We start from the raw sequence: 27437 nt of genomic DNA, 5'->3' as shown, positions 1-27437 counted from the left end.
GGGACTCCGTAAGGACCATGGGGAATAGCGGCTCCGCAGGAGACTGGGCACATCTAAAGAAAGCTTTAGGACTATCTGGTGTGCACTGGCTCCTCCCCCTATGACCCTCCTCCAAGCCTCAGTTAGATCTCTGTGCCCGAACGAGAAGGGTGCACACTAGGGACTCTCCTGAGCTTCTTAGTGAAAGTTTTAGTTTAGGTTTGTTATTTTCAGTGAGACCTGCTGGCAACAGGCTCACTGCATCGAGGGACTAAGGGGAGAAGAAGCGAACTCAGCTGCGTGCAGAGTGGATTGGGCTTCTTAGGCTACTGGACATTAGCTCCAGAGGGACGATCACAGGCCCAGCCTGGATGGGTCCCAGAGCCGCGCCGCCGGCCCCCTTACAGAGCCAGAAGGCAGAAGAGGTCCGGAAAATCGGCGGCAGAAGACGTCCTGTCTTCAACAAGGTAGCGCACAGCACTGCAGCTGTGCGCCATTGCTCTCAGCACACTTCACACTCCGGTCACTGAGGGTGCAGGGCGCTGGGGGGGGCGCCCTGAGACGCAATAAAAAACACCTTGGATGGCAAAAAATGCATCACATATAGCTCCTGGGCTATATGGATGCATTTAACCCCTGCCAGAATACATAGAAAAACGGGAGATAGGCTCCGCCCCCTTATCGGCGGCCTTATCTCCTCAGCACACTGGCGCCATTTTCCCTCACAGCTCTGTTGGAGGGAAGCTCCCTGTCTCTCCCCTGCAGTCACTACACTACAGAAAGGGTTAAAAAAGAGAGGGGGGCACTAATTAAGCGCAGTATTAAAGATACAGCAGCTATAAGGGGAAAAACACTTATATAAGGTTATCCCTGTATGTATGTATATATATATATATATATATATATATATATAGCGCTCTGGTGTGTGCTGGCAAACTTTCCCTCTGTCTCCCCAAAGGGCTAGTGGGGTCCTGTCCTCTATCAGAGCATTCCCTGTGTGTGTGCTGTATGTCGGTACGTTTGTGTCGACATGTATGAGGAGAAAAATGATGTGGAGACGGAGCAGATTGCCTGTAATAGTGATGTCACCCCCTAGGGGGTCGACACCTGAGTGGATGAACTGTTGGAAGGAATTACGTGACAGTGTCAACTCTGTATAAAAGACAGTGGTTGACATGAGACAGCCGGCTACTCAGCTTGTGCCTGTCCAGACGTCTCATAGGCCGTCAGGGGCTCTAAAGCGCCCGTTACCTCAGATGGCAGATATAGACGCCGACACGGATACTGACTCCAGTGTCGACGGTGAAGAGACAAATGTGACTTCCAGTAGGGCCACACGTTACATGATTGAGGCAATGAAAAATGTTTTACACATTTCTGATAATACGAGTACCACCAAAAAGAGGTATTATGTTCGGTGAGGAAAAACTACCTGTAGTTTTCCTGAATCTGAGAAATTAAATGAGGTGTGTGATGATGCGTGGTTTTCCCCCGATAACAACTGATAATTTCTAAAATGTTATTGGCATTATATCCTTTCCCGCCAGAGGTTAGGGTGCGTTGGGAAACACCCCCTAGGGTGGATAAAGCGCTCACACGCTTGTAAGGGCTCTACCCTCTCCTGAGATGGCCGCCCTTAAGGATCCTGCTGATAGAAAGCAGGAGGGTATCCTAAAATGTATTTACACACATACTGGTGTTATACTGCGACCAGCAATAGCCTCAGCCTGGATGTGCAGTGCTGGGTTGGCGTGGTCGGATTCCCTGACTGAAAATATTGATACCCTAGATAGGGACAGTATATTTTTGCCTATAGAGCATTTAAAAGATGCATTTCTATATATGCGTGATGCACAGCGGAATATTTGCCGACTGGCATCAAGTCTAAGTGCGTTGTCCATTTCTACCAGTAGACGGTTATGGACACGTCAGTGGTCAGGTGATGCGTATTCCAAACGGCATTTGGAAGTATTGCCTTATTAAGGGGAGGAGTTATTTGGGGTCGGTCTTTCAGACCTGGTGGCCACGGCAACAGCTGGGAAATCCACGTTTGTACCCCAGGTCGCCTCTCAACATGAGAAGACGCCGTATTATCAGGCGCAGTCTTTTCGTGGACAAGGGGCAAAAGGTTCCTCATTTCTGCCCCGTGTCAGAGGGAGAGGAAAAAGGCTGCAGAAATCAGCCAGTTCCCAGGAACAGAAACCCTCTCCCGCCTCTGCCAAGCCCTCAGTATGACGCTGGGGCTTTACAAGCAGAATCAGGCACGGTGGGGGGCCCGTCTCAATGAATTTCAGCGTGCAGTGGGCTCACTCGCAAGTAGACCCCTGGATCCTTCAGGTGATATCTCAGGGGTACAAATTAGAATTCGAGACGTCTCCCCCTCGCCGTTTCCTAAAGTCGGCTTTACCGATGTCTCCTTCTGACACGGAGACAGTTTTGGAAGCCATTCACAAGCTGTATTTCCAGCAGGTGATAATCAAGGTACCCCTCCTGCAACAGGGAACGGGGTATTATTCCACACTGTTGTGGTACCGAAGCCAGACGGCTCGGTGAGACCGATTCTAAATTTAAAATCTTTGAACACTTACATACAGAGGTTCAAATTCAAGATTGAGTCACTCAGAGCAGTGATTGCGAACCTGGAAGAAGGGGACTACATGATGTCTCGGGACATCAAGGATGCTTACCTTCATGTCAAAATTTACCCTTCTCACCAAGGGTACCTCAGGTTTATGGTACAGAACTGTCACTATCAGTTCAGACGCTGCCGTATGGATGGTCCACGGCACCCCGGGTCTTTACCAAGGTAATGGCCGAAATGATGATATTCCTTCGAAGGAAGGGAATTTTAGTTATCCCTTACTTGGACGATTCCCTGATAAGGGTAAGATCCAGGGAACAGTTGGAGGTCGGTGTAGCACTATCTCAGGTAGTGTTGCGGCAGCACGATTGGATTCTCAATATTCCAAAATCGCAGCTGGTTCCGACGACTTGTCTTCTGTTCCTAGGGATGATCCTGGACACAGTCCAGAAAAAGGTGTTTCTCCCGGAGGAGAAAGCCAGGGAGTTATCCGAGCTAGTCAGGAACCTCCTAAAACCGAGCCAAGTCTCAGTGCATCAATGCACAAGGGTTCTGGGTAAAAATGGTGGCTTCCTACGAAGCAATCCCATTCGGCAGATTCCACGCAAGAACTTTCCAGTGGGACCTGCTGGACAAATGGTCCGGGTCGCATCTTCAGATGCATCAGCGGATAACCCTGTCACCAAGGACAAGGGTATCCCTCCTGTGGTGGTTGCAGAGTGCTCATCTTCTAGAGGGCCGCAGATTCGGCATTCAGGACTGGGTCCTGGTGACCACGGATGCCAGCCTGCGAGGCTGGGGAGCAGTCACACAGGGAAGGAATATCCAGGGCTTATGGTCAAGCCTGGAGACATCACTTCACATAAATATCCTGAAGCTAAGGGCCATTTACAATGCTCTAAGCTTAGCAAGACCTCTGCTTCAAGGTCAGCCGGTGTTGATCCAGTCGGACAACATCACGGCACTCACCCACGTAAACAGACAGGGTGGCACAAGAAGCAGGAGGGCAATGGCAGAAGCTGCAAGGATTCTTCGCTGGGCGGAAAATCATGTGATAGCACTGTCAGCAGTATTAATTCCGGGAGTAGACAACTGGGAAGCAGATTTCCTCAGCACGGCCTCCACCCGGGAGAGTGGGGACTTCACCCAGAAGTCTTCCACATGATTATAAACCGTTGGGAAAAACTCGACAGGTATTGCGCCAGGTCAAGGGACCCTCAGGCAATAGCTGTAGACGCTCTGGTAACACCGTGGGTGTACCAGTCAGTGTATGTGTTCCCTCCTCTGCCTCTCATACCCAAGGTACTGAGATTGATAAGATGGAGAGGAGTAAGCACTATATTCGTGGCTCCGGATTGGCCAAGAAGGACTTGGTAACCGGAACTTCAAGAGATGCTCACGGAGGATCCGTGGCCTCTACCTCTAAGAAGGGACCTGCTCCAGCAAGGACCCTGTCTGTTCCAAGACTTACCGCGGCTGCGTTTGACGGCATGGCGATTGAACGCCGGATCCTGAAGAAAAAAAGGCATTCCGGATGAAGTCATCCCTATCCTGATCAAAGCCAGGAAGGATGTAACTGCAAAACATTATCACCGCATTTGGCGAAAATATGTTGCGTGGTGCGAGGCCAGTAAGGCCCGACGGAGGAAATTCAACTGGGTCGATCCCTACATTTATCCTGTAAAAGCCCTTATCTGATTTTCCATTCGGACAGGGCGGAATTGAGGACTCGTCCTCAGTTTCTCCCTAAGGTGGTTTCAGCGTTCACCTGAACCAACCTATTGTGGTGCCTGCGGCTACTAGGGACTTGGAGGACTCCAAGTTGCTAGACGTTGTCAGGGCCCTGAAAATATATGTTTCCAGGACGGCTGGAGTCAGGAAATCTGACTCGCTGTTTATCCTGTATGCACCCAACAAGCTGGGTGCTCCTGCTTCTAAGCAGACTATTGCGCGTTGGATTTGTAGTACAATTCAGCTTGCACATTCTGTGGCAGGCCTGCCACAGCCAAAAATCTGTAAATGCCCACTCCACAAGGAAGGTGGGCTCATCTTGGGCGGCTGCCCGAGGGGTCTCGGCTTTACAACTTTGCCGAGCAGCTACTTGGTCAGGAGCAAATACGTTTGTAAATTCTACAAAATTGATACCCTGGCTGAGGAGGACCTGGAGTTCTCTCATTTGGTGCTGCAGAGTCATCCGCACTCTCCCGCCCGTTTGGGAGCTTTGGTATAATCCCCATGGTCCTTACGGAGTCCCCAGCATCCACTTAGGACGTTAGAGAAAATAAGAATTTACTTACCGATAATTCTATTTCTCGTAGTCCGTAGTGGATACTGGGCGCCCATCCCAAGTGCGGATTGTCTGCAATACTGGTACATAGTTATTGTTACCAAAAAATTCGGGTTATTGCTGTAGTGAGCCATCTTTTCTAGAGGCTCCTCTGTTATCATGCTGTTAACTGGGTTCAGATCACAAGTTGTACGGTGTGATTGGTGTGGCTGGTATGAGTCTTACCCGGGATTCAAAATCCTTCCTTATTGTGTACGCTCGTCCGGGCACAGTATCCTAACTGAGGCTTGGAGGAGGGTCATAGGGGGAGGAGCCAGTGCACACCAGATAGTCCTAAAGCTTTCTTTAGATGTGCCCAGTCTCCTGCGGAGCCGCTATTCCCCATGGTCCTTACGGAGTCCCCAGCATCCACTACGGACTACGAGAAATAGAATTATCGGTAAGTAAATTCTTATTTTTGTCACTGAGTAGACATAATAGGAGATGGTAGAGACACTGACCAGGGCTGTATGGCTCAGGGAATAGAAGAGGATGTAATGATAACTCAGTGATACATATGTGCATATATTACATGTACTATGTAATGTTAATACTTTATATATATTTCTAGACAATTGAGCTGCGAGGAACACAAGCCTTTATTGCATCACTGATTCGCTGAGGATGGACAAGGACAGGAGTCACATGACTGAAGGGATAGTAAATCTTTCCCTGGAGATCATCTACCTGATGATTGGAGAGGTGAGGGGATTTCGGGAACATCACAGTGACATGGCTAACAAGGGAACTGACATGAGAGGATCACTTGCGATATTGGTCTCTGAGACACCGCCTGTGACTCCAGTCCTAGAAGACCTCTGTATTTCCAGACTCAGACCCACATGACCCTGGTTGCAGAGATGCCAGACCTGCATGGCCCTGACTTTGTTAAAGTATTCAGACATATTTCTAATCTACTTGGTATATCTGGAATGTACAGTGACTGGGAATGTAGTCATCCTCCTGTATAGTCACCAGATCTCTCTGTTACAAATGACACCTGTCGTGTTTCATTATTTGTCAGCTTTTTATAAAGTAACTGAAATATGCTGCTTGCATAAGTATACATCCCCTGCAGGCTAGTACATGGTAGCCAATAAAAATCAGGGTATAGATATCCTCATGTAATTGGGCGCTATGCATTCACCTAGAGTATATATTTAGAATTATAATACTTATTTAATTATTAAGAACGTTTCTCCGCTAATTACAATAGCGGTTTCTTCAGGAGGAGTAGTTTTCACTAGAAACTACTCCTCCTGAAGAAACCGCTGCTGTAATTAGCGGAGAAACGCGTAGAGGCCGCCGCTGCTGCATGTCCGTGCTGGCTACATCTTGGGACACAGTTAATGTGAGCTCTCCCCTTGCCAACACTTATCCAGACGTCCTCTCATCGATTGTGGCTGTGCTAAACTAGCCCCGTCAGCAGATGTGGTGCTGCGGATGCGGTCCGTGCCTTCTCCCCTCTGGCACTATAAGAACTGAGACACTCTCACCGCAGCCTGAAGCACCTTTCCTGCCCTGCCATCGATGGGAACCAGCTGTAACGCATAAAGGCCCTCATTCCGAGTTGATCGGTCGCAAGGCGAATTTAGCAGAGTTACACACGCTAAGCCGCCGCCTACTGGGAGTGAATCTTAGCTTCTTAAAATTGCGACCGATGTATTCGCAATATTGCGATTACTAACTACTTAGCAGTTTCAGAGTAGCTTCAGACTTACTCTGCCTGTGCGATCAGTTCAGTGCTTGTCGTTCCTGGTTGACGTCACAAACACACCCAGCGTTCGCCCAGGCACTCCCACCGTTTCCCCGGCCACTCCTGCGTTTTTTCCGGAAACGGTAGCGTTTTCAGCCACACGCCCCTGAAACGCCGTGTTTCCGCCCAGTAACACCCATTTCCTGTCAATCACATTACGATCGCCGGAGCGATGAAAAAGCCGTGAGTAAAATTACTTTCTTCATAGTAAAGTTACTTGGCGCAGTCGCAGTGCGAACATTGCGCATGCGTACTAAGCGGATTTTCACTGCGATGCGATGAAAAATACCGAGCGAACAACTCGGAATGAGGGCCAAAAATTGCTTGAGGACTGGCTTTATCAATAAGGGGTGAGCATAATATACCCATTATTTTAACATTCCAACAGTTGGGACCTTCTGTGCTTACCATACCAGCGTGCCAAAAACTTTGGACATAACTATAAATTATAAAAGCGGACTACAGCATTGGATATTTTATATCCGTATCTATAATTTTATACTGCATTATGCACTGTGCTCTTTTTACATTTTTATTATTATCTGAATTAAATCTAATTGTATTATAAAGTGCTCCCTAAGTGTTTGATACTACAAACATTTTTTATTTATTTTAGTACATGGTAAAACCACCCATTGCTGCAGTAGCAGCTGTATGTCTGTTGGGCACTTCTCTACCAGGTGTGCAGTTTGGGAGTGACGCCCAGTCTTCCTGGCAGAGTTGCCCCCGGTTACTCAGGTTGGTTGGATGACGCCTGTGGGCTGTAGGGCTGTGATCTGGACAGTGACTTGGCAGTTCTAGATCAGTCACCTTTGTGTTGTGCAGCCAGTGCTGGTTTCTCCCTGTGCTGGGGATTATTGTCCTGTTGAGCGATGGACCTTCTCCCAAGCTGTAGGTCTCTAGCAGACTGAGCTGTAGTCTTGCAGTAGTTCCCTGTATTTTGCACCATCCGTCCTTCCTTCAGCTGTAACAAGATGCCCCGTTCCCACTGAGGAACAGCGTCCCTGCACCATGATGCTGCCACCCCCATACCTCACTGTTGGGATGGTGAGTGCTGAGGATTGGGCAGTGCTAGATATGTGCTTCACATAGTGCTTTGAATTTAGGTCAAAGAGGGATCCCAGGATTTTGGCCCCAAACTCTCGGGATTTGAAACCTGGTATTGGTATTGATCCTGGGATTTGCAGGATTAGGGTGCTCATGCGCACATCTGTTTTCTGTCAGGCAGCGCTGCGCACTAGCAGCACTCAGCACAGAGACTGGCGGCTGTACGGCCACACGTGATGTCAGAGAAGTCATGGTATACAACCCCACGCCAGCCCGCCCCTTCAGCTGCCTCTGCCCGCTTAAGCAGCTAGGATGGAGGGGGGCATGAATTTATTTTATTCCTGTTGAAGGGAGTGTATGGAAGTTTTATATGTTACCTGTGGGCCTGGGCCATAAGATGATGATGTATATTATTTTATGCCCATGGTCTGGGGGTGGAGAGGTAATGAAGTTATTTTATTCCTGTGGGGTTTTATTTTTAGAAATGGAGATGTTGTCCATAGCAACCAATCAGATTCTAGCTCTTATCTTCTAGAATTTGCTAGATAAATGAGAAGTAGAATCTGAATGGTTTCTATGGGCAACAACTCCACGTCTAACAAACCGCATTTAGTAAATATACCCCTGAGTGCTGAGGGGCGGCCTTGTCCAGGCAGTGCTTGGGTGGTATTATCCAGTCTCCATTTCTCTAACGTCCTAGTGGATGCTGGGGACTCCGTAAGGACCATGGGAATAGACGGGCTCCGCAGGAGACAGGGCACTCTAAGAAAGAATTAGGACTACTGGTGTGCACTGGCTCCTCCCTCTATGTCCCTCCTCCAGACCTCAGTTAGAATCTGTGCCCGGACGGAGCTGGGTGCTTTTAGTGAGCTCTCCTGAGCTTGCTAATAAAGTATTTTGTTAGGTTTTTTATTTTCAGAGAGATCTGCTGGCAACAGACTCTCTGCTACGTGGGACTAAGGGGGGAGAAGCAAACCTACTAACTGCGGATAGGTCGTGCTTCTTAGGCTACTGGACACCATTTGCTCCAGAGGGATCGAACACAGGAACTCGCCCTTGTTCGTCCGATCCCGGAGCCGAGCCGCTGTCCCCCTCGCAGAGCCAGAAGGCAGAAGTCGGCGAGAAAAGCAAGAAGACTTCAAAATCGGCGGCTGAAGACTCCTGTCTTCATATGAGGTAGCGCACAGCACTGCAGCTGTGCGCCATTGCTCCCACATTACACCCACACACTCCGGTCACTGTAGGGTGCAGGGCGCAGGGGGCTGGGCAGCAATTAGAGACCTCTTTGCAAAGTGGGCATATATACAGTTGGGCACTGTATATATGCATGAGCTCCCGCCATTATTTTATACAAAATCGCGGGACAGAAGCCCGCCGCTTAGGGGCGGGGCTTCTTCCTCAGCACTCACCAGCGCCATTTTCTCTCCACAGCTCCGCTGAGAGGAAGCTCCCCAGGCTCTCCCCTGCAGAAGCATGATAGAAGAGGGTGAAAAAGAGGGGGGGGGGGCACATAAATTTGGCGTAAAAACAATATACAGCAGCTACTGGGTTAACACTACGTTACTGTGTGATTCCTGGGTCATATAGCGCTGGGGTGTGTGCTGGCATACTCTCTCTCTGTCTCTCCAAAGGGCCTTGTGGAGGAACGGTCTTCAAATAGAGCATCCCCTGTGTGTGTGGTGTGTCGGTACGTGTGTAGACATGTCTGAGGTAAAAGGCTCCCCTAAGGATGAGATGGAGCTAATATGTGTGTGAGAGGGTGTCTCCGTCGACAACGCCGACACCTGTTTGGATATGTGTAAGTGCTAAGGTGAATTTATTGCACAAAAGATTAGAGAACAGACAACTCTACCCATGTCTGTCCCTATGGCGCAGAGACCTTCAGAGTCTCACAATGCTCACTATCCAAAATAATAGACACTGATATCGACAGAGTTTGACTCCAGTGTCGACTACGATAATGCAAAGTTACAGCGAAAATGGCAGAAAAGTATTCAATATATGATTATTGTAATAAAGATGGTTTGCATATCACTGATGACTCATCTGTCCCTGACACAAGGGTACACATGTTAAGGGGAAGAAAGCTGAGGTAAGTTTCCCTCCTCTCATGAGGAAAAAGAGCGGTAATCTCCAGACAAGAGACTGCAGCTTCCCACAAAGAATTCTCAGTCAGTATCCTTTTCCCACTAGGGCCAGGATGTGATGGGAATCTTCCCCTAGGGTGTCACGTTTGCCCAAAAGGTAGCCCTGATTTAACAGCTATCCTCAGGGATCCTGCAGATAGCGTGCACATTTTGGTACACTACTCAGACCGTCGATTGTGTCGGCATGGGTTTATAGCGCTGTGGCAGCGTGGACAGGTACCTTATCAGCAGAAATTGAGACCCTAGTATGTATGTGTGTGTATATATGTGTGTGTGTGTGTGTGTGTATATGTATATATATATATATATATATATATATATATATATATATATATATATATATATATATATATATATATATATATGATACTGTTTTAAGAGATATATATCATAAAACATGCCCAAAGAGACATGAGTATACTGGGTCCTAGATGCAAAGCTATGTCGATTTCTGCTTGACGTATCCTGTAGAATATGCAATGGACAGATGATGCCAACTTAAGTGGCATATGGAAGGCTGAGGATTGTGTGGAGAAGGGTTCTCGGACCTGGGCCCTCATTCTGAGTTGATCGCAGCAGCAAGAAAGTTAGCAATTGGGCAAAACCATGTGCACTGCAGGAGGGGTAGATATAACATGTGTAGAGAGAGTTAGATTTGGGTGGGGTGTGTTCATTCTGCAATCTAATTTGCAGTGTAAAAATAAAGCAGCCAGTATTTACCCTGCACAGAAATAAAATAACCCACCCAAATCTAACTCTCTCTGCACATGATATATCTGCTTCCCCTGCAGTGCACATGGTTTTGCCCAATTGCTATCAAAAATCCTGCTGCGATCAACTTGGAATTACCCCCCTGGTCTCCACAGCTATAGCTGGTAATTCTAATATTTTGCCTTATATTCCTGCACAGCCTAGGAAAGCACGTCATTATCAACTGCAGCCTTTCGAACAAAGAAACAAGAAAGTCCGAGGTGCGTCTTTTCTTGCCAGAGGCGGGCACAGAGGAATCCAGCTACACAACACAGCTAGTTCCCAGGAACAGAAGTCCTCCCCGGCCCCTACGAAAATCCAGGCGGAGCTAGGCCCGGTGGGGGCACGCCTTTGTAAGTTCAGACACAAGCGGGTTCACTCCCTGTTAGATTCCTGGGCAATAGATATTGTGTCTCAGGGATACAAGCCGGACTTTGAGAAGATGCCTCCTCACTGAAGGCCCTGCCGGCTTCCCCCCTCGAGAGGGAAACAGGGTTAACTGAAATTCACAGATTGTATCTTCAACAGGTGGTGGTCAAGGTTCCCCTCCTTCAACAAGGAGGGGGTTATTATTCGACCATGTTGTAGTCCCGAAACCAGATGGTTCGGTCAGATCCATATTGAATTTAAAATCCCTGAACATATACTTGAAAAGTTCAAGCTCAAGATGAAATCGCTCAGAGCGGTCATCGCAAGGGAGGGGGATTTTATGGTGTCTCTGGACATAAAGGATGCTTACCTTCATGTCCCCGTTTATCCACCTCATCAGGAGTACCTCAGATTTGTGATACAGGATTGTCATTACCAATTCCAGACGGTGCCGTTTGGTCTGTCCACAGCACCGAGAATATTTACCAAGGTAATGGCGGAAATGATGGTGCTCCTGCGAAAGCAAGGAGTCACAATTATCCCATACTTGGACGATCTCCTCATAAAGGCGAGGCCCAGAGAGCAGTTGCTAATTAGTGTAGCACGCTCTCGGGAAGTGTTACAACAGCACGGCTGGTTTCTGAATATTCCAAAGTCGCAGCTGATTCCTACGACGTGTCTGCCCTTCCTGGGCATGATTCTGGACACAGACCAGAAGGTTTTTCTCCCGACGAAGAAGGCTCGGGAGCTCATGACACTGGTCAAAGACCTCTTAAAACCAAAACAGGTGTCGGTGCATCGCTGCACGAGAGTCCTGGGAAAGATGGTGGCGTCATACTAGGCCATTCCCTTCGGCAGGTTCCATGTGAGGACCTTTCAATGGGATCTGTTGGACAAGTGGTCCGGATCGCATCTACAGATGCATCGGCTGATCACCCTATCCCCCAGGGCCAGGGTGTCTCTTCTGTGGTGGCTGCAGAGTACTCAACTTCTCGAGGGCCGCAGGTTTGGCATTCAGGACTGGGTCCTGGTGACCACGGATGCAAGCCTCTGAGGGTGGGGGGCAGTCACTCAGGGAAGAAGTTTCCAAGGGCTGTGGTCAAGTCAGGAGACTTTCCTTCACATCATTATCCTGGAACTGAGGGCCATATACAACGCCCTAAGTCAAGCGGAGACCCTGCTTCGCAACCAATCTTCGATGGGCGGAGAATCGCGTATGAGCACTGTCAGCAGTGTTTATTCCGGGAGTGGACAACTGGGAAGCAGACTTCCTCAGCAGGCATGACCTCCACCCGGGAGAGTGGGGACTTCATCAAGAAGTCTTCGCGCAGATTGTAGGTCGGTGGTAACTGCCACAGGTGGACATGATGGCATCCCGCCTCAACAAAAAGCTACAGAGGTATTGCGCCAGTTCAAGAGACCCTCAGGCGATAACTGTAGACGCATTGGTGACACCGTGGATGTTGGTTTATGTGTTTCTCTGACGTCCTAGTGGATGCTGGGAACTCCGAAAGGACCATGGGGAATAGCGGGCTCCGAAGGAGGCTGGGCACTCTAGAAAGATTTATGACTACCTGGTGTGCACTGGCTCCTCCCACTATGACCCTCCTCCAAGCCTCAGTTAGATTTTGTGCCCGGCCGAGGTTGGATGCACACTAGGGGCTCTCCTGAGCCCTTAGAAAGAAAGTTTAGATTTAGGTTTTTTATTTTCAGTGAGACCTGCTGGCAACAGGCTCACTGCAGTGAGGGACTAAGGGGAGAAGAAGCGAACTCGCCTTCTTGCAGCCGGATTGGGCTTCTTAGGCTACTGGACACCATTAGCTCCAGAGGGATCGACCGCAGGCCCAGCCTTGATGTTCGGTCCCGGAGCCGCGCCGCCGCCCCCCTTACAGAGCCAGAAGCAAGAAGAGGTCCGGAAAATCGGCGGCATGAAGACTTCTGTCTTCACCAAGGTAGCGCACAGCACTGCAGCTGTGCGCCATTGCTCCTCATACACACTTCACACTCCGGTCACTGAGGGTGCAGGGCGCTGGGGGGGGGGCGCCCTGAGCAGCAATAAAAACACCTTGGCTGGCAAAAATACCACAATATATAGCCCCAGAGGCTATATATGTGGTAATTACCCCTGCCAGATTCCACAAAAAAGTGGGAGAATAGTCCGCGGAAAAGGGGCGGAGCTATCTCCTTCAGCACACTGGCGCCATTTTTCCCTCACAGCTCCGCTGGAAGGAAGCTCCCTGGCTCTCCCCTGCAGACTACACTACAGAAAAGGGTAAAAAAGAGAGGGGGGCATAAAATTTAGGCGCAGTATATATTTATATAGAAAAAGCAGCTATAGGGGACATAACTCAGTTATTCCCTGCATTATATAGCGCTCTGGTGTGTGCTGGCATACTCTCACTCTGTCCCCCCAAAGGGCTTTTGTGGGTCCTGTCCTCTCTTAGAGCATTCCCTGTGTGTGTGCGGTGTGTCGGTACGGCTGTGTCGCCATGTTTGATGAGGATAATGATGTGGAGGCGGAGCAGATGCCTTTAGAAGGGATGTCACCCCCTGGGGGGCAGACACCTGAGTGGATGAGCTTATGGAAAGAAATGAGTGCACGTATAGACTCCTTACATAAGAAATTTGACGACATGCCAAATGTGGGACAGCCGAGTTCTCAGCTCGTGCCTGTCCAGGTGTCTCAAAGGTCGTCAGGGGCTCTAAAACGCCCGCTACTTCAGATCACAGACGCAGATGTCGACACTGATACTGACACCAGTGTCGACGACGATGAGTCGAATCTAATGCACATTAAGGCCATTCACTGCATGATTGAGGCAATGAAAGAGGTGTTAAACATTTCTGATTTACATCCTGGTACCACAAAAAAGGGTATTATGTTTGGGGAGAAAAAACTACCCGTCGTTTTTCCCCCGTCAGATGAATTAAATGAAGTGTGTGAAGAAGCGTGGGCTTCCCCTGATAAAAAATGAGTAATTCCTAAGAAGGTACTAATGGCGTTCCCTTTCCCGCCAGAGGATAGGTCACGTTGGGAAACACCTCCTAGGGTGGATAAAGCGCTCACACGTTTGTCTAAAAAGGTGGCACTACCGTCTCAGGATACGGCCGCCCTTAAGGAGCCTGCTGATAGAAAGCAGGAGGCGATCCTGAAGTCTGTATATACACACTCGGGGATTATACTTAGACCAGCTATTGCGTCAGCATGGATGTGCAGTGCTGCAGCTGCGTGGTCAGATAAACTGTCAGAAAATATTGACACATTAGACAGAGACACGATTCTGCTAACAATTGACCATATCAAAGACTCAGTCTTATATATGAGAGATGCACAGAGGGAAATCTGCCGGCTGGCATCTAAAGTAAGTGCATTGTCCATTTCTGCTAGGAGAGGCTTATGGACTCGCCAGTGGACAGGAGATGCAGATTCCAAAAGGCACATGGAAGTTTTGCCTTATAAGGGTGAGGAATTATTTGGGGATGGTCTCTCGGACCTAGTTTCCACAGCAACGTCTGGGAAGTCAGCATTTTTACCCCATGTCCCCTCACAGCCTAAGAGGGCGCCGTTTTATCAGGTTCAGTCCTTTCGGACCCAGAAAAACAAGCGTAGAAAAGGTGGGTCTTTTCTGTCTAGAGGCAGAGGTAGGGGAAAAAGGCTGCAACAAACAGCAGGAGCAAAAGTCCTCCCCCGCTTCTTCTTCCAAGTCCGTCGCATGACGGTGGGGCTCCACAGGCGGAGCCAGGTACGGTGGGGGGCCGCCTCAAGAATTTCAGCGAGCAGTGGGCTCGCTCACAGGTGGATCCCTGGATCCTTCAAATAGTATCTCAGTGGTACAAACTGGAATTCGAGGCGTCTCCACCCCACCGGTTCCTAAAATCTGCCTTGCCGATTGCTCCCTCAGACAGGGAGGCAGTGCTTGCGGCAATTCACAAGCTGTATTCCCAGCAGGTGATAGTCAAGGTACCCCTACTTCAACAAGGCCGGGGTTACTATTCCACACTATTTGTGGTGCCGAAACCGGACGGTTCGGTGAGACCCATTTTAAATTTGAAAGCCTTGAACACATACATAAAAAAATTCAAGTTCAAGATGGAATCGCTCAGGGCGGTTATTGCAAGCCTGGACGAGGGGGATTACATGGTATCCCTGGACATCAAGGATGCGTACTTGCATGTCCCCATTTACCATCCTCATCAGGAGTACCTCAGATTTGTGGTACAGGATTGCCATTACCAATTCCAGACGCTGCCGTTTGGACTGTCCACGGCACCGAGGGTATTTACCAAGGTTATGGCAGAAATGATGATACTTCTTCGAAAAAAGGGAGTTTTAATTATCCCGTACTTGGACAATCTCCTAATAAAGGCACGGTCCAAGGAACAGTTGTTGGTGGGAGTAGCACTATCTCAGGAAGTGCTGCGCCAGCACGGCTGGATTCTGAATATCCCAAAGTCACAGCTGGTTCCGACTACACGTCTACTGTTCCTGGGTATGATTCTGGACACAGTCCAGAAAAAAGTGTTTCTCCCGGAGGAGAAAGCCAGGGAGTTGTCATCTCTAGTCAGAGACCTCCTGAAACCAAAACAGGTATCGGTGCATCACTGCACGCGGGTCCTGGGAAAGATGGTAGCCTCTTACGAGGCAATTCCATTCGGCAGGTTCCATGCCAGAATCTTTCAGTGGGACCTGTTGGACAAATGGTCCGGATCGCATCTCCAGATGCATCGCTTAATAACCCTGTCTCCCAGAACCAGGGTGTCTCTTCTGTGGTGGCTGCACAGTGCTCATCTTCTGGAGGGCCGCAGATTCGGCATACAGGACTGGGTCCTGGTGACCACGGATGCCAGCCTTCGAGACTGGGGGGCAGTCACAAGGGGAAGAAACTTCCAAGGACTATGGTCAAGTCAGGAGACTTCCCTTCACATAAATATTCTGGAACTAAGGGCCATGTACAATGCCCTAAGTCAAGCAAAATACCTGCTCCTACACCAGCCGGTGCTGATCCAGTCAGACAACATCACGGCAGTCGCCCATGTAAATCGACAGGGCGGCACAAGAAGCAGGATGGCAATGGCAGAAGCCACAAGAATTCTCCGTTGGGCGGAAAATCATGTACTAGCACTGTCAGCAGTGTTCATTCCGGGAGTGGACAACTGGGAAGCAGACTTTCTCAGCAGGCACGACCTCCACCCGGGAGAGTGGGGACTTCATCCAGAAGTCTTCCAAATGATTGTAAATCAGTGGGATCATCCACAGGTGGACATGATGGTGTACCGCCTAAACAAAAAACTAGAGAGGTATTGCGCCAGGTCAAGAGACCCTCAGGCGATAGCTGTGGATGCTCTAGTGACACCGTGGGTGTACCAGTCAGTTTGTGTTCCCTCCTCTGCCTCTCATACCAGGTATTGAGAATAATAAGAAAGCGAGGAGTAAACACAATTCTCGTGGTTCCGGATTGGCCAAGACGAGCGTGGTACCCGGAACTTCAAGAGATTATCTCAGAGGACCCGTGGCCTCTGCCGCTCAGACAAGACCTGCTACAGCAGGGGCCCTGTCTGTTCCAAGACTTACCGCGGCTGCGTTTGACGGCATGGCGGTTGAACGCCGGATCCTCAAGGAAAAGGGCATTCCGGAGGAAGTCATTCCTACGCTTATTAAAGCCAGGAAAGATGTTACAGCAAATCATTATCACCGCATATGGCGGAAATATGTTGCATGGTGTGAGGCCGAAAAGGCCCCAACAGAGGAATTTCAACTAGGTCGATTTCTGCATTTCCTGCAAGCAGGAGTGAATATGGGCCTAAAACTGGGATCCATTAAAGTACAGATCTCGGCTCTGTCGATTTTCTTTCAAAAAGAATTAGCTTCAGTACCTGAAGTTCAGACATTTGTAAAAGGAGTGCTGCATATTCAGCCCCAGTTTGTGCCTCCTGTGGCACCTTGGGATCTCAACGTGGTGTTGAGTTTCTTGAAATCACATTGGTTTGAGCCACTAAAAACCGTGGATCTGAAATATCTCACGTGGAAAGTGGTCATGTTATTGGCCTTGGCGAGTATCAGAATTGGCGGCTTTATCATATAAAAAGCCCTTATCTGATTTTCCATATGGATAGGGCAGAATTGAGGACTCATCCCTAGTTTCTCCCTAAGGTGGTGTCAGCGTTTCACCTGAACCAGCCTATTGTGGTGCCTGCTGCTACTAAGGACTTGGAGGACTCCAAGTTGCTAGACGTTGTCAGGGCCCTGAAAATATATGTTTTCAGGACGGCTAGAGTCAGAAAGTCTGACTCGCTGTTTGTTCTGTATGCACCCAACAAGCTGGGTGCTCCTGCTTCTAAGCAGACTATTGCTCGTTGGATTTGTAGTACAATTCAGCTTGCACATTCTGTGGCAGGCCTGCCACAGCCAAAATCTGTCAATGCCCATTCCACAAGGAAGGTGGGCTCATCTTGGGCGGCTGCCCGATGGGTCTCGGCTTTACAACTTTGCCGTGCAGCTACTTGGTCAGGGGCAAACACGTTTGCAAAATTCTACAAATTTGATACCCTGGCTGAGGAGGACCTGGAGTTCTCTCATTCGGTGCTGCAGAGTCATCCGCACTGTCCCGCCCGTTTGGGAGCTTTGGTATAATCCCCATGGTCCTTTCGGAGTTCCCAGCATCCACTAGGACGTCAGAGAAAATAAGAATTTACTCACCGGTAATTCTATTTCTCGTAGTCCGTAGTGGATGCTGGGCGCCCATCCCAAGTGCGGTTTATCTGCAATACTTGTACATAGTTATTGTTAACTAAACCGGGTTATTGTTGAGCCATCTGTTGAGAGGCTCAATTGTTTTCATACTGTCAAACTGGATAGAGTATCACGAGTTGTACGGTGTGATTGGTGTGGCTGGTATGAGTCTTACCCGGGATTCAAAATCCTTCCTTATTATGTCTGCTCGTCCGGGCACAGTGTCCTAACTGAGGCTTGGAGGAGGGTCATAGTGGGAGGAGCCAGTGCACACCAGGTAGTCCTAAATCTTTCTAGAGTGCCCAGCCTCCTTCGGAGCCCGCTATTCCCCATGGTCCTTTCGGAGTTCCCAGCATCCACTACGGACTACGAGAAATAGAATTACCGGTGAGTAAATTCTTATTTTCCTCCTCTTCCTCTCATACCCAAGGTGCTGAGAATCGTAAGGAAAAGAGGAGTGAGAACAATACTCATTGTTCCTGATTAGCCTATAGGGACTTGGTATCCAGAGCTGCAAGAAATGCTCGCTGAGGACCCATGGCCTCTGCCTCTAAGGCAGGATCTGTTGCAGCAGGGACCTTGTCTGTTGTAAGACTTACCGCAGCTGCGTTTGACGGCAGGGCGGTTGAACGCCAGATCCTAGTAGAAAAAGGGATTCCGGATGAGGTTCTTCCTACGCTAATAAAGGCTAGGAAGGACGTGACGGCTAAACATTATCACCGTATATGGCGAAAATATGTTGCTTGGTGTGAGGCCGGGAATGCCCCTACAGAGGAATTCCAGCTGTGCCGTTTCCTTCACTTCCTTCAGTCGGGAGTGACTTTGGGCCTAAAATTGGGTTCCATTAAGGTCCAGATTTCGTCCCTATCCATTTTCTTTCAAAAAGAACTGGCTTCTCTTCCTGAAGTTCAGACGTTTGTAAAGGGAGTGCTGCACATTCAGCCCCCTTTTGTGCCTCCAGTCGCACCTTGGGATCTTAACGTGGTGTTGAGTTTCCTGAAGTCACACTGGTTTGAGCCACTTAAAACCGTGGAGTTAAAATTTCTCACGTGGAAGGTGGTCATGCTATTTGCCTTGGCTTCAGCTAGGCGTGTGTCAGAATTGGCGGCTTTGTCACATAAAAGCCCCTATCTGGTTTTCCATATGGACAGGGGGAATTGCGGACCCGTCCGCAATTTCTGCCAAAAGTGGTGTCATCTTTTCATATGAACCAACCTATTGTGGTGCCTGTGGCTACTCATGACTTGGAGGATTCCGAGTTACTAGATGTAGTCAGGGCTTTGAAGGTTTATGTAGCCAGAACGGCTAGAGTCAGGAAAACTGAGTCACTGTTTATCCTGTATGCACCCAACAAGCTGGGTGCTCCTGCTTCAAAGCAAACTATTGCTCGCTGGATCTGTAACACGATTCAGCAGTCTCATTCTGCGCCTGGATTGCCGCTGCCAAAATCAGTAAAAGCCCATTCCACAAGGAAGGTGGGCTCTTCTTGGGCGGCTGCCCGAGGGGTCTCGGCATTACGGCTTTGCCGAGCGGCTTCTTGGTCGGGTTCACACACTTTTGCAAAGTTCTACAAGTTTGATACCCTGGCTGAGGAGGACCTTGTGTTTGCTCATTCGGTGCTGCAGAGTCATCCGCACTCTCCCGCCCGTTTGGGAGCTTTGGTATAATCCCCATGGTCCTTACGGAGTCCCCAGCATCCACTTGGATGTTAGAAAATAAGATTTTACTTACCGGTAAATCTGTTTCTCGTAGTCCGTAGTGGATGCTGGGCGCCCGTCCCAAGTGTGGACTTTTTCTGCAATGCTTGTATATAGTTATTGCTTACATAAGGGTTATGTTATAGTTGCATCAGGGTTTATCCGATGCTCTGTTGTTCATACTGTTAACTGGGTAAGTTTATCACGAGTTATACGGTGTGATTGGTGTGGCTGGTATGAGTCTTGCCCTGGATTCCAAAATCCTTTCCTTGTAATGTCGGCTCTTCCGGGCACAGTTTCTTTAACTGAGGTCTGGAGGAGGGGCATAGAGGGAGGAGCCAGAGCACACCAATATCCAAATTCTTTCTTAAAGTGCCCTGTCTCCTGCGGAGCCCGTCTATTCCCCATGGTCTTTACAGAGTCCCCAACATCCACTACGGACTACGAGAAATAGATTTACCGGTAAGTAAAATCTTATTTTTTTTTTCGATTCAAAGTAAAATCACAGTTTTTACCACAAAAACAGCTTATCACGGCTAATTGAATTCTGCCATAGATCTTTTTACCAATTTCCCAGTTGCTGATCTTGTTTCTGTTCTCTCATTCTGTTCTCAGCCTTCTGGTCCCTACTCTCATCATTACTCTGTGGCCTATGTCACACACATTGGGACTGATGTATTAATCCTGGAGATGACATAATGAAGTGATAAACCAGTGATAAGTGCAAGGTGATAAACGCACCAGCCAATCAGCACCTAACTGTTAATTTACATATTGGAGCTGGTGCGTTTATCACCTTATCACTGGTTTATCACTTCATTATGCCTTCTCCAGGTTAATACATCAGCCCCAGTCCATGGTCCCCTTACAGCAACGTCAACGGACCACCTGTAGTGTCACAGCAGCTTGAGAGTTACTGGTTGTCCAGGCCTGAAGTATAGCGTCTGATAGTACACTGCTCAAAAAAAATAAAGGGAACACTAAAATAATACATCCTAGATCTGAATGAATGAAATATTCTTATTAAATACTTTGTTCTTTACATGGTTGAATGTGCTGACAACAAAATCACACGCAAATTATCAATGGAAATCAAATTTATTAACCCATGGAGGTCTGGATTTGAAGTCACACTCAAAATTAAAGTGGAAAAACACACTACAGGCTGATCCAACTTTGATGTAATGTCCTTAAAACAAGTCAAAATGAGGCTCAGTAGTGTGTGTGGCCTCCACGTGCCTGTGTGACCTCCCTACAATGCCTGGGCATGCTCCTGATGAGGTCGCGGATGGTCTCTTGAGGGATCTCCTCCCAGACCTGGACTAAAGCATCCGCCAACTCCTGGACAGTCTGTGTGCAACGTGGCGTTGGTGGATGGAGCGAGACATGATGTCCCAGATGTGCTCAATTGGATTCAGTTCTGGGGAACGGGCGGGCCAGTCCATAGCATCAATGCCTTCGTCTTGCAGGAACTACTGACACACTCCAGCCACATGAGGTATAGCATTGTCTTGCATTAGGAGGAACCCAGGGCCAACCGCACCAGCATATGGTCTCACAAGGGGTCTGAGGATCTCATCTCGGTACCTAATGGCAGTCAGGCTACCTCTGGCGAGCACATGGAGGCTGTGCGGCCCCCCAAAGAAATGCCACCCCACACCATTACTGACCCACTGCCAAACCGGTCATGCTGGAGGATGTTGCAGGCAGTTCTCCTTGGCATCTCCAGATTCTGTCACGTCTGTCACATGTGCTCAGTGAGAAACTGCTTTCATCTGTGAAGAGCACAGGGCTCTCTGGCAAATGCCAAATGTCCTGCACGGTGTTGGGCTGTAAGCACAACCCCCAGCTGTGGACGTCGGGCCCTCATACCACCCTTATATAGTCTGTTTCTGATCGTTTGAGTAGTCACATGCACGTTTGTGGCTTGCTGGAGGTCATTTTGCAGGGCTCTGGCAGTGCTCCTCCTGTTCCTCCTTGCACAAAGGCGGAGGTAGCGGTCCTGCTGCTGGGTTGTTGCCCTCCTACGGCCTCCTCCACGTCTCCTGATGTACTGGCCTGTCTCCTTGTAGCGCCTCCATGCTCTGGACACTACGCTGACAAACACAGCAAACCTTCTTGCCACAGCTCGCATTGATGTGCCATCCTGGATGAGCTGCACTACCTGAGCCACTTGTGTGGGTTGTAGACTCCGTCTCATGCTACCGCTAGAGTGAAAGCACCGCCAGCTTTCAAAAGTGACTAAAACATCAGCCAGAAAACATAGGAGCTGTGAAGTGGTCTGTGGTCAACACCTGCAGGACAACTTCTTTTTAATTGGGGGTGTCTTGCTAATTGCCTATTTCTCTGACGTCCTAGTGGATCCTGGGAACTCCGAAAGGACCATGGGGAATAGCGGCTCCGCAGGAGACTGGGCACAACTAAAAAAAGCTTTAGGTCACCTGGTGTGCACTGGCTCCTCCCACTATGACCCTCCTCCAAGCCTCAGTTAGATTTTGTGCCCGGCCGAGGTTGGATGCACACTAGGGGCTCTCCTGAGCTTCTAGAAAGAAAGTATAGAATTAGGTTTTTTATTTTCAGTGAGACCTGCTGGCAACAGGCTCACTGCAGCGAGGGACTAAGGGGAGAAGAAGCGAACCTGCCTGCTTGCAGCCAGCTTGGGCTTCTTAGGCTACTGGACACCATTAGCTCCAGAGGGATCGACCGCAGGCCCGTCCTTGGTGTTCGGTCCCGGAGCCGCGCCGCCGTCCCCCTTACAGAGCCAGAAGCAAGAAGAGGTCCGGAAAATCGGCGGCAGAAGACATCAGTCTTCACCAAGGTAGCGCACAGCACTGCAGCTGTGCGCCATTGCTCCTCATACACACTTCACACTCCGGTCACTGAGGGTGCAGGGCGCTGGGGGGGGGCGCCCTGAGCAGCAATAAAAACACCTTGGCTGGCAAAAATACCACAATATATAGCCCCAGAGGCTATATATGTGGTAAATACCCCTGCCAGAATCCAGAAAAAAGTGGGAGAATAGTCCGCAGAAAAGGGGCGGAGCTATCTCCCTCAGCACACTGGCGCCATTTCTCCCTCACAGCTCCGCTGGAAGGAAGCTCCCTGGCTCTCCCCTGCAGTCTACACTACAGAAAAGGGTAAAAAAGAGAGGGGGGGCACTAATTTAGGCGCAGTATATATATATATATATATAATATATATATATATATATATATATATAATAGATAAAAGCAGCTATAGGGAACATAACTCAGTTAGTTAGTCCCTGCATTATATAGCGCTCTGGTGTGTGCTGGCATACTTTCACTCTGTCCCCCCAAAGGGCTTTTGTGGGTCCTGTCCTCTGTTAGAGCATTCCCTGTGTGTGTGCGGTGTGTCGGTACGGCTGTGTCGACATGTTTGATGAGGATAATGATGTGGAGGCGGAGCAGATGCCTATAGAAGGGATGTCACCCCCTGTGGGGCAGACACCTCAGTGGATGGGCTTATGGAAAGAATTGAGTGCACGTATAGACTCCTTACATAAAAAATTTGACGACATGCCAAATGTGGGACAGCCGACTTCTCAGCTCGTGCCTGTCCAGGCGTCTCAAAGGTCATCAGGGGCTCTAAAACGCCTGCTACCTCAGATGGCAGACGCAGATGTTGACACGGATACTGACACCAGTGTCGACGACGATGAGTCTAGTCTAATGTCCACTAAGGCCATTCGCTGCATGATTGAGGCAATGAAAGAGGTGTTACACATTTCTGATATAAATCCAGGTACCACTAAAAAGGGTATTATGTTTGGGGAGAAAAAACTACCCGTAGTTTTTCCCCCATCAGAAGAATTAAATGAAGTGTGTGAAGAAGCGTGGGCTTTCCCTGATTAAAAAATTGGTAATTCCTAAGAAGTTACTGTTGGCGTTCCCTTTCCCGCCAGAGGATAGGTCACGTTGGGAAACACCTCCTAGGGTGGATAAAGCGCTCACACGTTTGTCTAAAAAGGTGGCACTACCGTCTCCGGATACGGCCGCCCTCAAGGAACCTGCTGATAGAAAGCAGGAGGCGATCCTGAAGTCTGTATACACACACTCAGGCATTATACTTAGACCAGCTATTGCGTCAGCATGGATGTGCAGTGCTGCCGCTGCGTGGTCAGATAATCTGTCAGAAAATATTGACACACTAGACAGAGACACTATTCTGCTAACCGTAGAGCATATCAAAGACTCAGTCTTATACATGAGAGATGCACAGAGGGAGATCTGCCGGCTGGCATCTAAAGTAAGTGCATTGTCCATTTCTGCTAGGAGAGGCTTATGGACTCGGCAGTGGACAGGGGATGCAGATTCAAAAAGGCACATGGAAGTTTTGCCTTACAAGGGTGAGGAGTTATTTGGGGATGGTCTCTCGGACCTAGTTTCCACAGCAACATCTGGGAAGTCAGCATTTTTACCCCATGTTTCCTCACAGCCTAAGAAGGCGCCGTTTTATCAGGTTCAGTCCTTTCGGACCCAGAAAAACAGGCGTGGAAAAGGCGGGTCTTTTCTGTCCAGAGGCAGAGGTAGGGGAAAAAGGCTGCAACAAACAACAGGTTTCCAAGAGCAAAAGTCCTCCCCCGCTTCTTCTTCCAAGTCCGCCGCATGATGGTGGGGCTCCACAGGCGGAGCCAGGTACGGTGGGGGGCCGCCTCAAAAATTTCAGCGATCAGTGGGCTCGCTCACAGGTGGATCCCTGGATCCTTCAAATAGTATCTCCGTGGTACAAACTGGAATTCGAGGCGTCTCCACCCCACCGGTTCCTAAAATCTGCCTTGCCGATTGCTCCCTCAGACAGGGAGGCGGTGCTAGCGGCAATTCACAAGCTGTATTCCCAGCAGGTGATAATCAAGGTGCCCCTACTTCAACAAGGCCGGGGTTACTATTCCACACTATTTGTGGTACCGAAACCGGACGGTTCGGTGAGACCAATTTTAAATTTGAAATCCTTGAACACATATATATAAAAAAATTCAAGTTCAAGATGGAATCGCTCAGGGCGGTTATTGCAAGTCTGGACGAGGGGGATTACATGGTATCCCTGGACATCAAGGATGCTTACCTGCATGTCCCCATTTACCATCCTCACCAGGAGTACCTCCGATTTGTGGTGCAAGATTGCCATTACCAATTCCAGACGTTGCCATTTGGACTGTCCTCGGCACCGAGGGTGTTTACCAAGGTAATGGCGGAAATGATGATACTCCTTCGAAAAAAGGGAGTTTTAATTATCCCGTACTTGGACGATCTCCTAATAAAAGCGAGGTCCAAGGAGCAGTTGTTGGTAGGAGTAGCACTATCGCAGGAGGTGCTACACCAGCACGGTTGGATTCTGAATATTCCAAAATCACAGCTGGTTCCGACTACACGTCTACTGTTCCTGGGTATGATTCTGGATACAGTCCAGAAAAAAGTGTTTCTCCCGGAGGAGAAAGCCAAGGAGCTGTCATCTCTAGTCAGAGACCTCCTGAAACCAAAACAGGTATCGGTGCATCACTGCACGCGTGTCCTGGGAAAGATGGTAGCTTCTTACGAAGCAATTCCTTACGGCAGGTTCCATGCCAGAATTTTTCAGTGGGACCTGCTGGACCAATGGTCCGGATTGCATCTCCAGATGCATCGCTTAATAACCCTGTCTCCAAGAACCAGGGTGTCTCTGCTGTGGTGGCTGCAGAGGGCTCATCTTCTAGAGGGCCGCAGATTCGGTATACAGGACTGGGTCCTGGTGACCACGGATGCCAGCTTTCGAGGCTGGGGGGCAGTCACACAGGGAAGAAACTTCCAAGGACTGTGGTTGAGTCAGGAGACTTCCCTACACATAAATATTCTGGAATTAAGGGCCATTTACAATGCCCTCAGTCAGGCAAAATCCCTGCTTCTACACCAGCCGGTGCTGATCCAATCAGACAACATCACGGCAGTCGCCCATGTAAATCGACAGGGCGGCACAAGAAGCAGGATGGCAATGGCAGAAGCCACAAGGATTCTCCGTTGGGCGGAAAATCATGTACTAGCACTGTCAGCAGTGTTCATCCCGGGAGTGGACAACTGGGAAGCAGATTTTCTCAGCAGACACGACCTCCACCCGGGAGAGTGGGGACTTAATCCAGAAGTCTTCCAAATGATTGTAAATCAATGGGAACGACCACAGGTGGACATGATGGCGTCCCGCCTAAACAAAAAAATAGAGAGATATTGCGCCAGGTCAAGGGACCCTCAGGCGATAGCTGTGGACGCTCTAGTGACACCGTGGGTGTACCAGTCAGTTTGTGTTCCCTCCTCTACCTCTCATACCAAAGGTATTGAGAATAATAAAAAAACGAGGAGTAAGAACAATACTCGTGGTTCCAGATTGGCCACGATGAGCGTGGTACCCGGAACTTCAAGAGATGATCTCAGAGGACCCATGGCCTCTGCCGCTCAGACAGGACCTGCTGCAGCAGGGGCCTTGTCTATTCCAAGACTTACCGCGGCTGCGTTTGACTGCATGGCGGTTGAACGCCGGATCCTGAAGGAAAAGGGCGTTCCGGAGGAAGTCATTCCTACGCTGATTAAAGCTAGGAAAGATGTAACTGTAAAGCATTATCACCGCATATGGCGGAAATATGTTGCTTGGTGTGAGGCCAAAAAGGCCCCAACAGAGGAATTGCAACTAGGTCGATTTCTGCACTTCCTACAAGCAGGAGTGACTATGGGCCTGAAATTTGGCTCCATTAAGGTACAGATCTCAGCTCTGTCGATTTTCTTCCAGAAAGAACTGGCTTCACTGCCTGAGGTTCAGACGTTTGTGAAGGGAGTGCTGCATATTCACCCCCGTTTGTGCCTCCTGTGGCACCTTGGGATCTCAACGTCGTGTTGAGTTTCTTAAAATCTCATTGGTTTGAGCCACTTAAAACCGTGGATCTAAAATATCTCACGTGGAAAGTGGTCATGTTATTGGCCTTGGCTTCGGCCAGGCGTGTGTCAGAATTGGCGGCCTTGTCGTGTAAAAGCCCTGATCTGATTTTGCATATGGATAGGGGAGAATTGAGGACTCGTCCCCAGTTTCTCCCTAAGGTGGTATCAGCTTTTCATTTGAACCAACCTATTGTGGTGCCTGCGGCTACTAGGGACTTGGAGGAGTCCAAGTTACTGGACGTAGTCAGGGCCTTGAAATTTTATGTTTCCAGGACGGCTAGAGTCAGAAAAACTGACTCGCTATTTATCCTGTATGCACCCAACAAACTGGGTGCTCCTGCTTCTAAGCAGACTATTGCTCGCTGGATCTGTAACACGATTCAGCAGGCGCATTCTGCGGCTGGACTGCCGCATCCTAAATCAGTAAAAGCCCATTCCACAAGGAAGGTGGGCTCATCTTGGGCGGCTGCCCGAGGGGTCTCGGCTTTACAACTTTGCCGAGCTGCTATTTGGTCAGGGGCAAACACGTTTGCAAAATTCTACAAATTTGATACCCTGGCTGAGGAGGACCTGGAGTTCTCTCGTTCGGTGCTGCAGAGTCATCCGCACTCTCCCGCCCGTTTGGGAGCTTTGGTATAATCCCCATGGTCCTTTCGGAGTTCCCAACATCCACTAGGACGTTAGAGAAAATAAGAATTTACTCACCGGTAAATCTATTTCTCGTAGTCCGTAGTGGATGCTGGGCGCCCATCCCAAGTGCGGATTGTCTGCAATACTTGTACATAGTTATTGTTAACTAAAGGGTTATTGTTGAGCCATCTGTTGATAGGCTCAGTTGTTGTCATACTGTTAAACTGGGTATAGTATCACGAGTTGTACGGTGTGATTGGTGTGACTGGTATGAGTCTTACCCGGGATTCAAAATCCTTCCTTATTATGTCAGCTCGTCCGGGCACAGTTTCCCTAACTGAGGCTTGGAGGAGGGTCATAGGGGGAGGAGCCAGTGCACACTAGGTGACATAAAGCTTTCTTTAGTTGTGCCCAGTCTCCTGCGGAGCCGCTATTCCCCATGGTCCTTTCGGAGTTCCCAGCATCCACTACGGACTACGAGAAATAGATTTACCGGTGAGTAAAA

The 27437-nt window shown here is 49.1% G+C and overlaps 1 protein-coding gene across 7 annotated transcripts in view; it reads left to right on the top strand.

Moving 5' to 3' along the window:
* Positions 1-27437, top strand: part of LOC135057044 (gastrula zinc finger protein XlCGF26.1-like) — a 353457-nt gene that overhangs the window by 6942 nt on the left and 319078 nt on the right. For all 7 annotated transcript variants that reach the window (XM_063962905.1, XM_063962904.1, XM_063962906.1 and 4 more), the window contains exon 2: positions 5458-5588. In XM_063962905.1, the coding sequence (XP_063818975.1) occupies positions 5511-5588 (78 nt within the window). In that variant the 5' untranslated portion in view covers positions 5458-5510. The remainder of the gene's footprint in view (positions 1-5457; positions 5589-27437) is intronic.

Source organism: Pseudophryne corroboree, chromosome 3 (genome assembly GCF_028390025.1).
Source record: "Pseudophryne corroboree isolate aPseCor3 chromosome 3, aPseCor3.hap2, whole genome shotgun sequence".
NCBI lineage: Eukaryota > Metazoa > Chordata > Amphibia > Anura > Myobatrachidae > Pseudophryne > Pseudophryne corroboree.
Note: the sequence above shows the minus strand (reverse complement) of the source record. Positions and strands in the feature narration are given on the sequence as shown.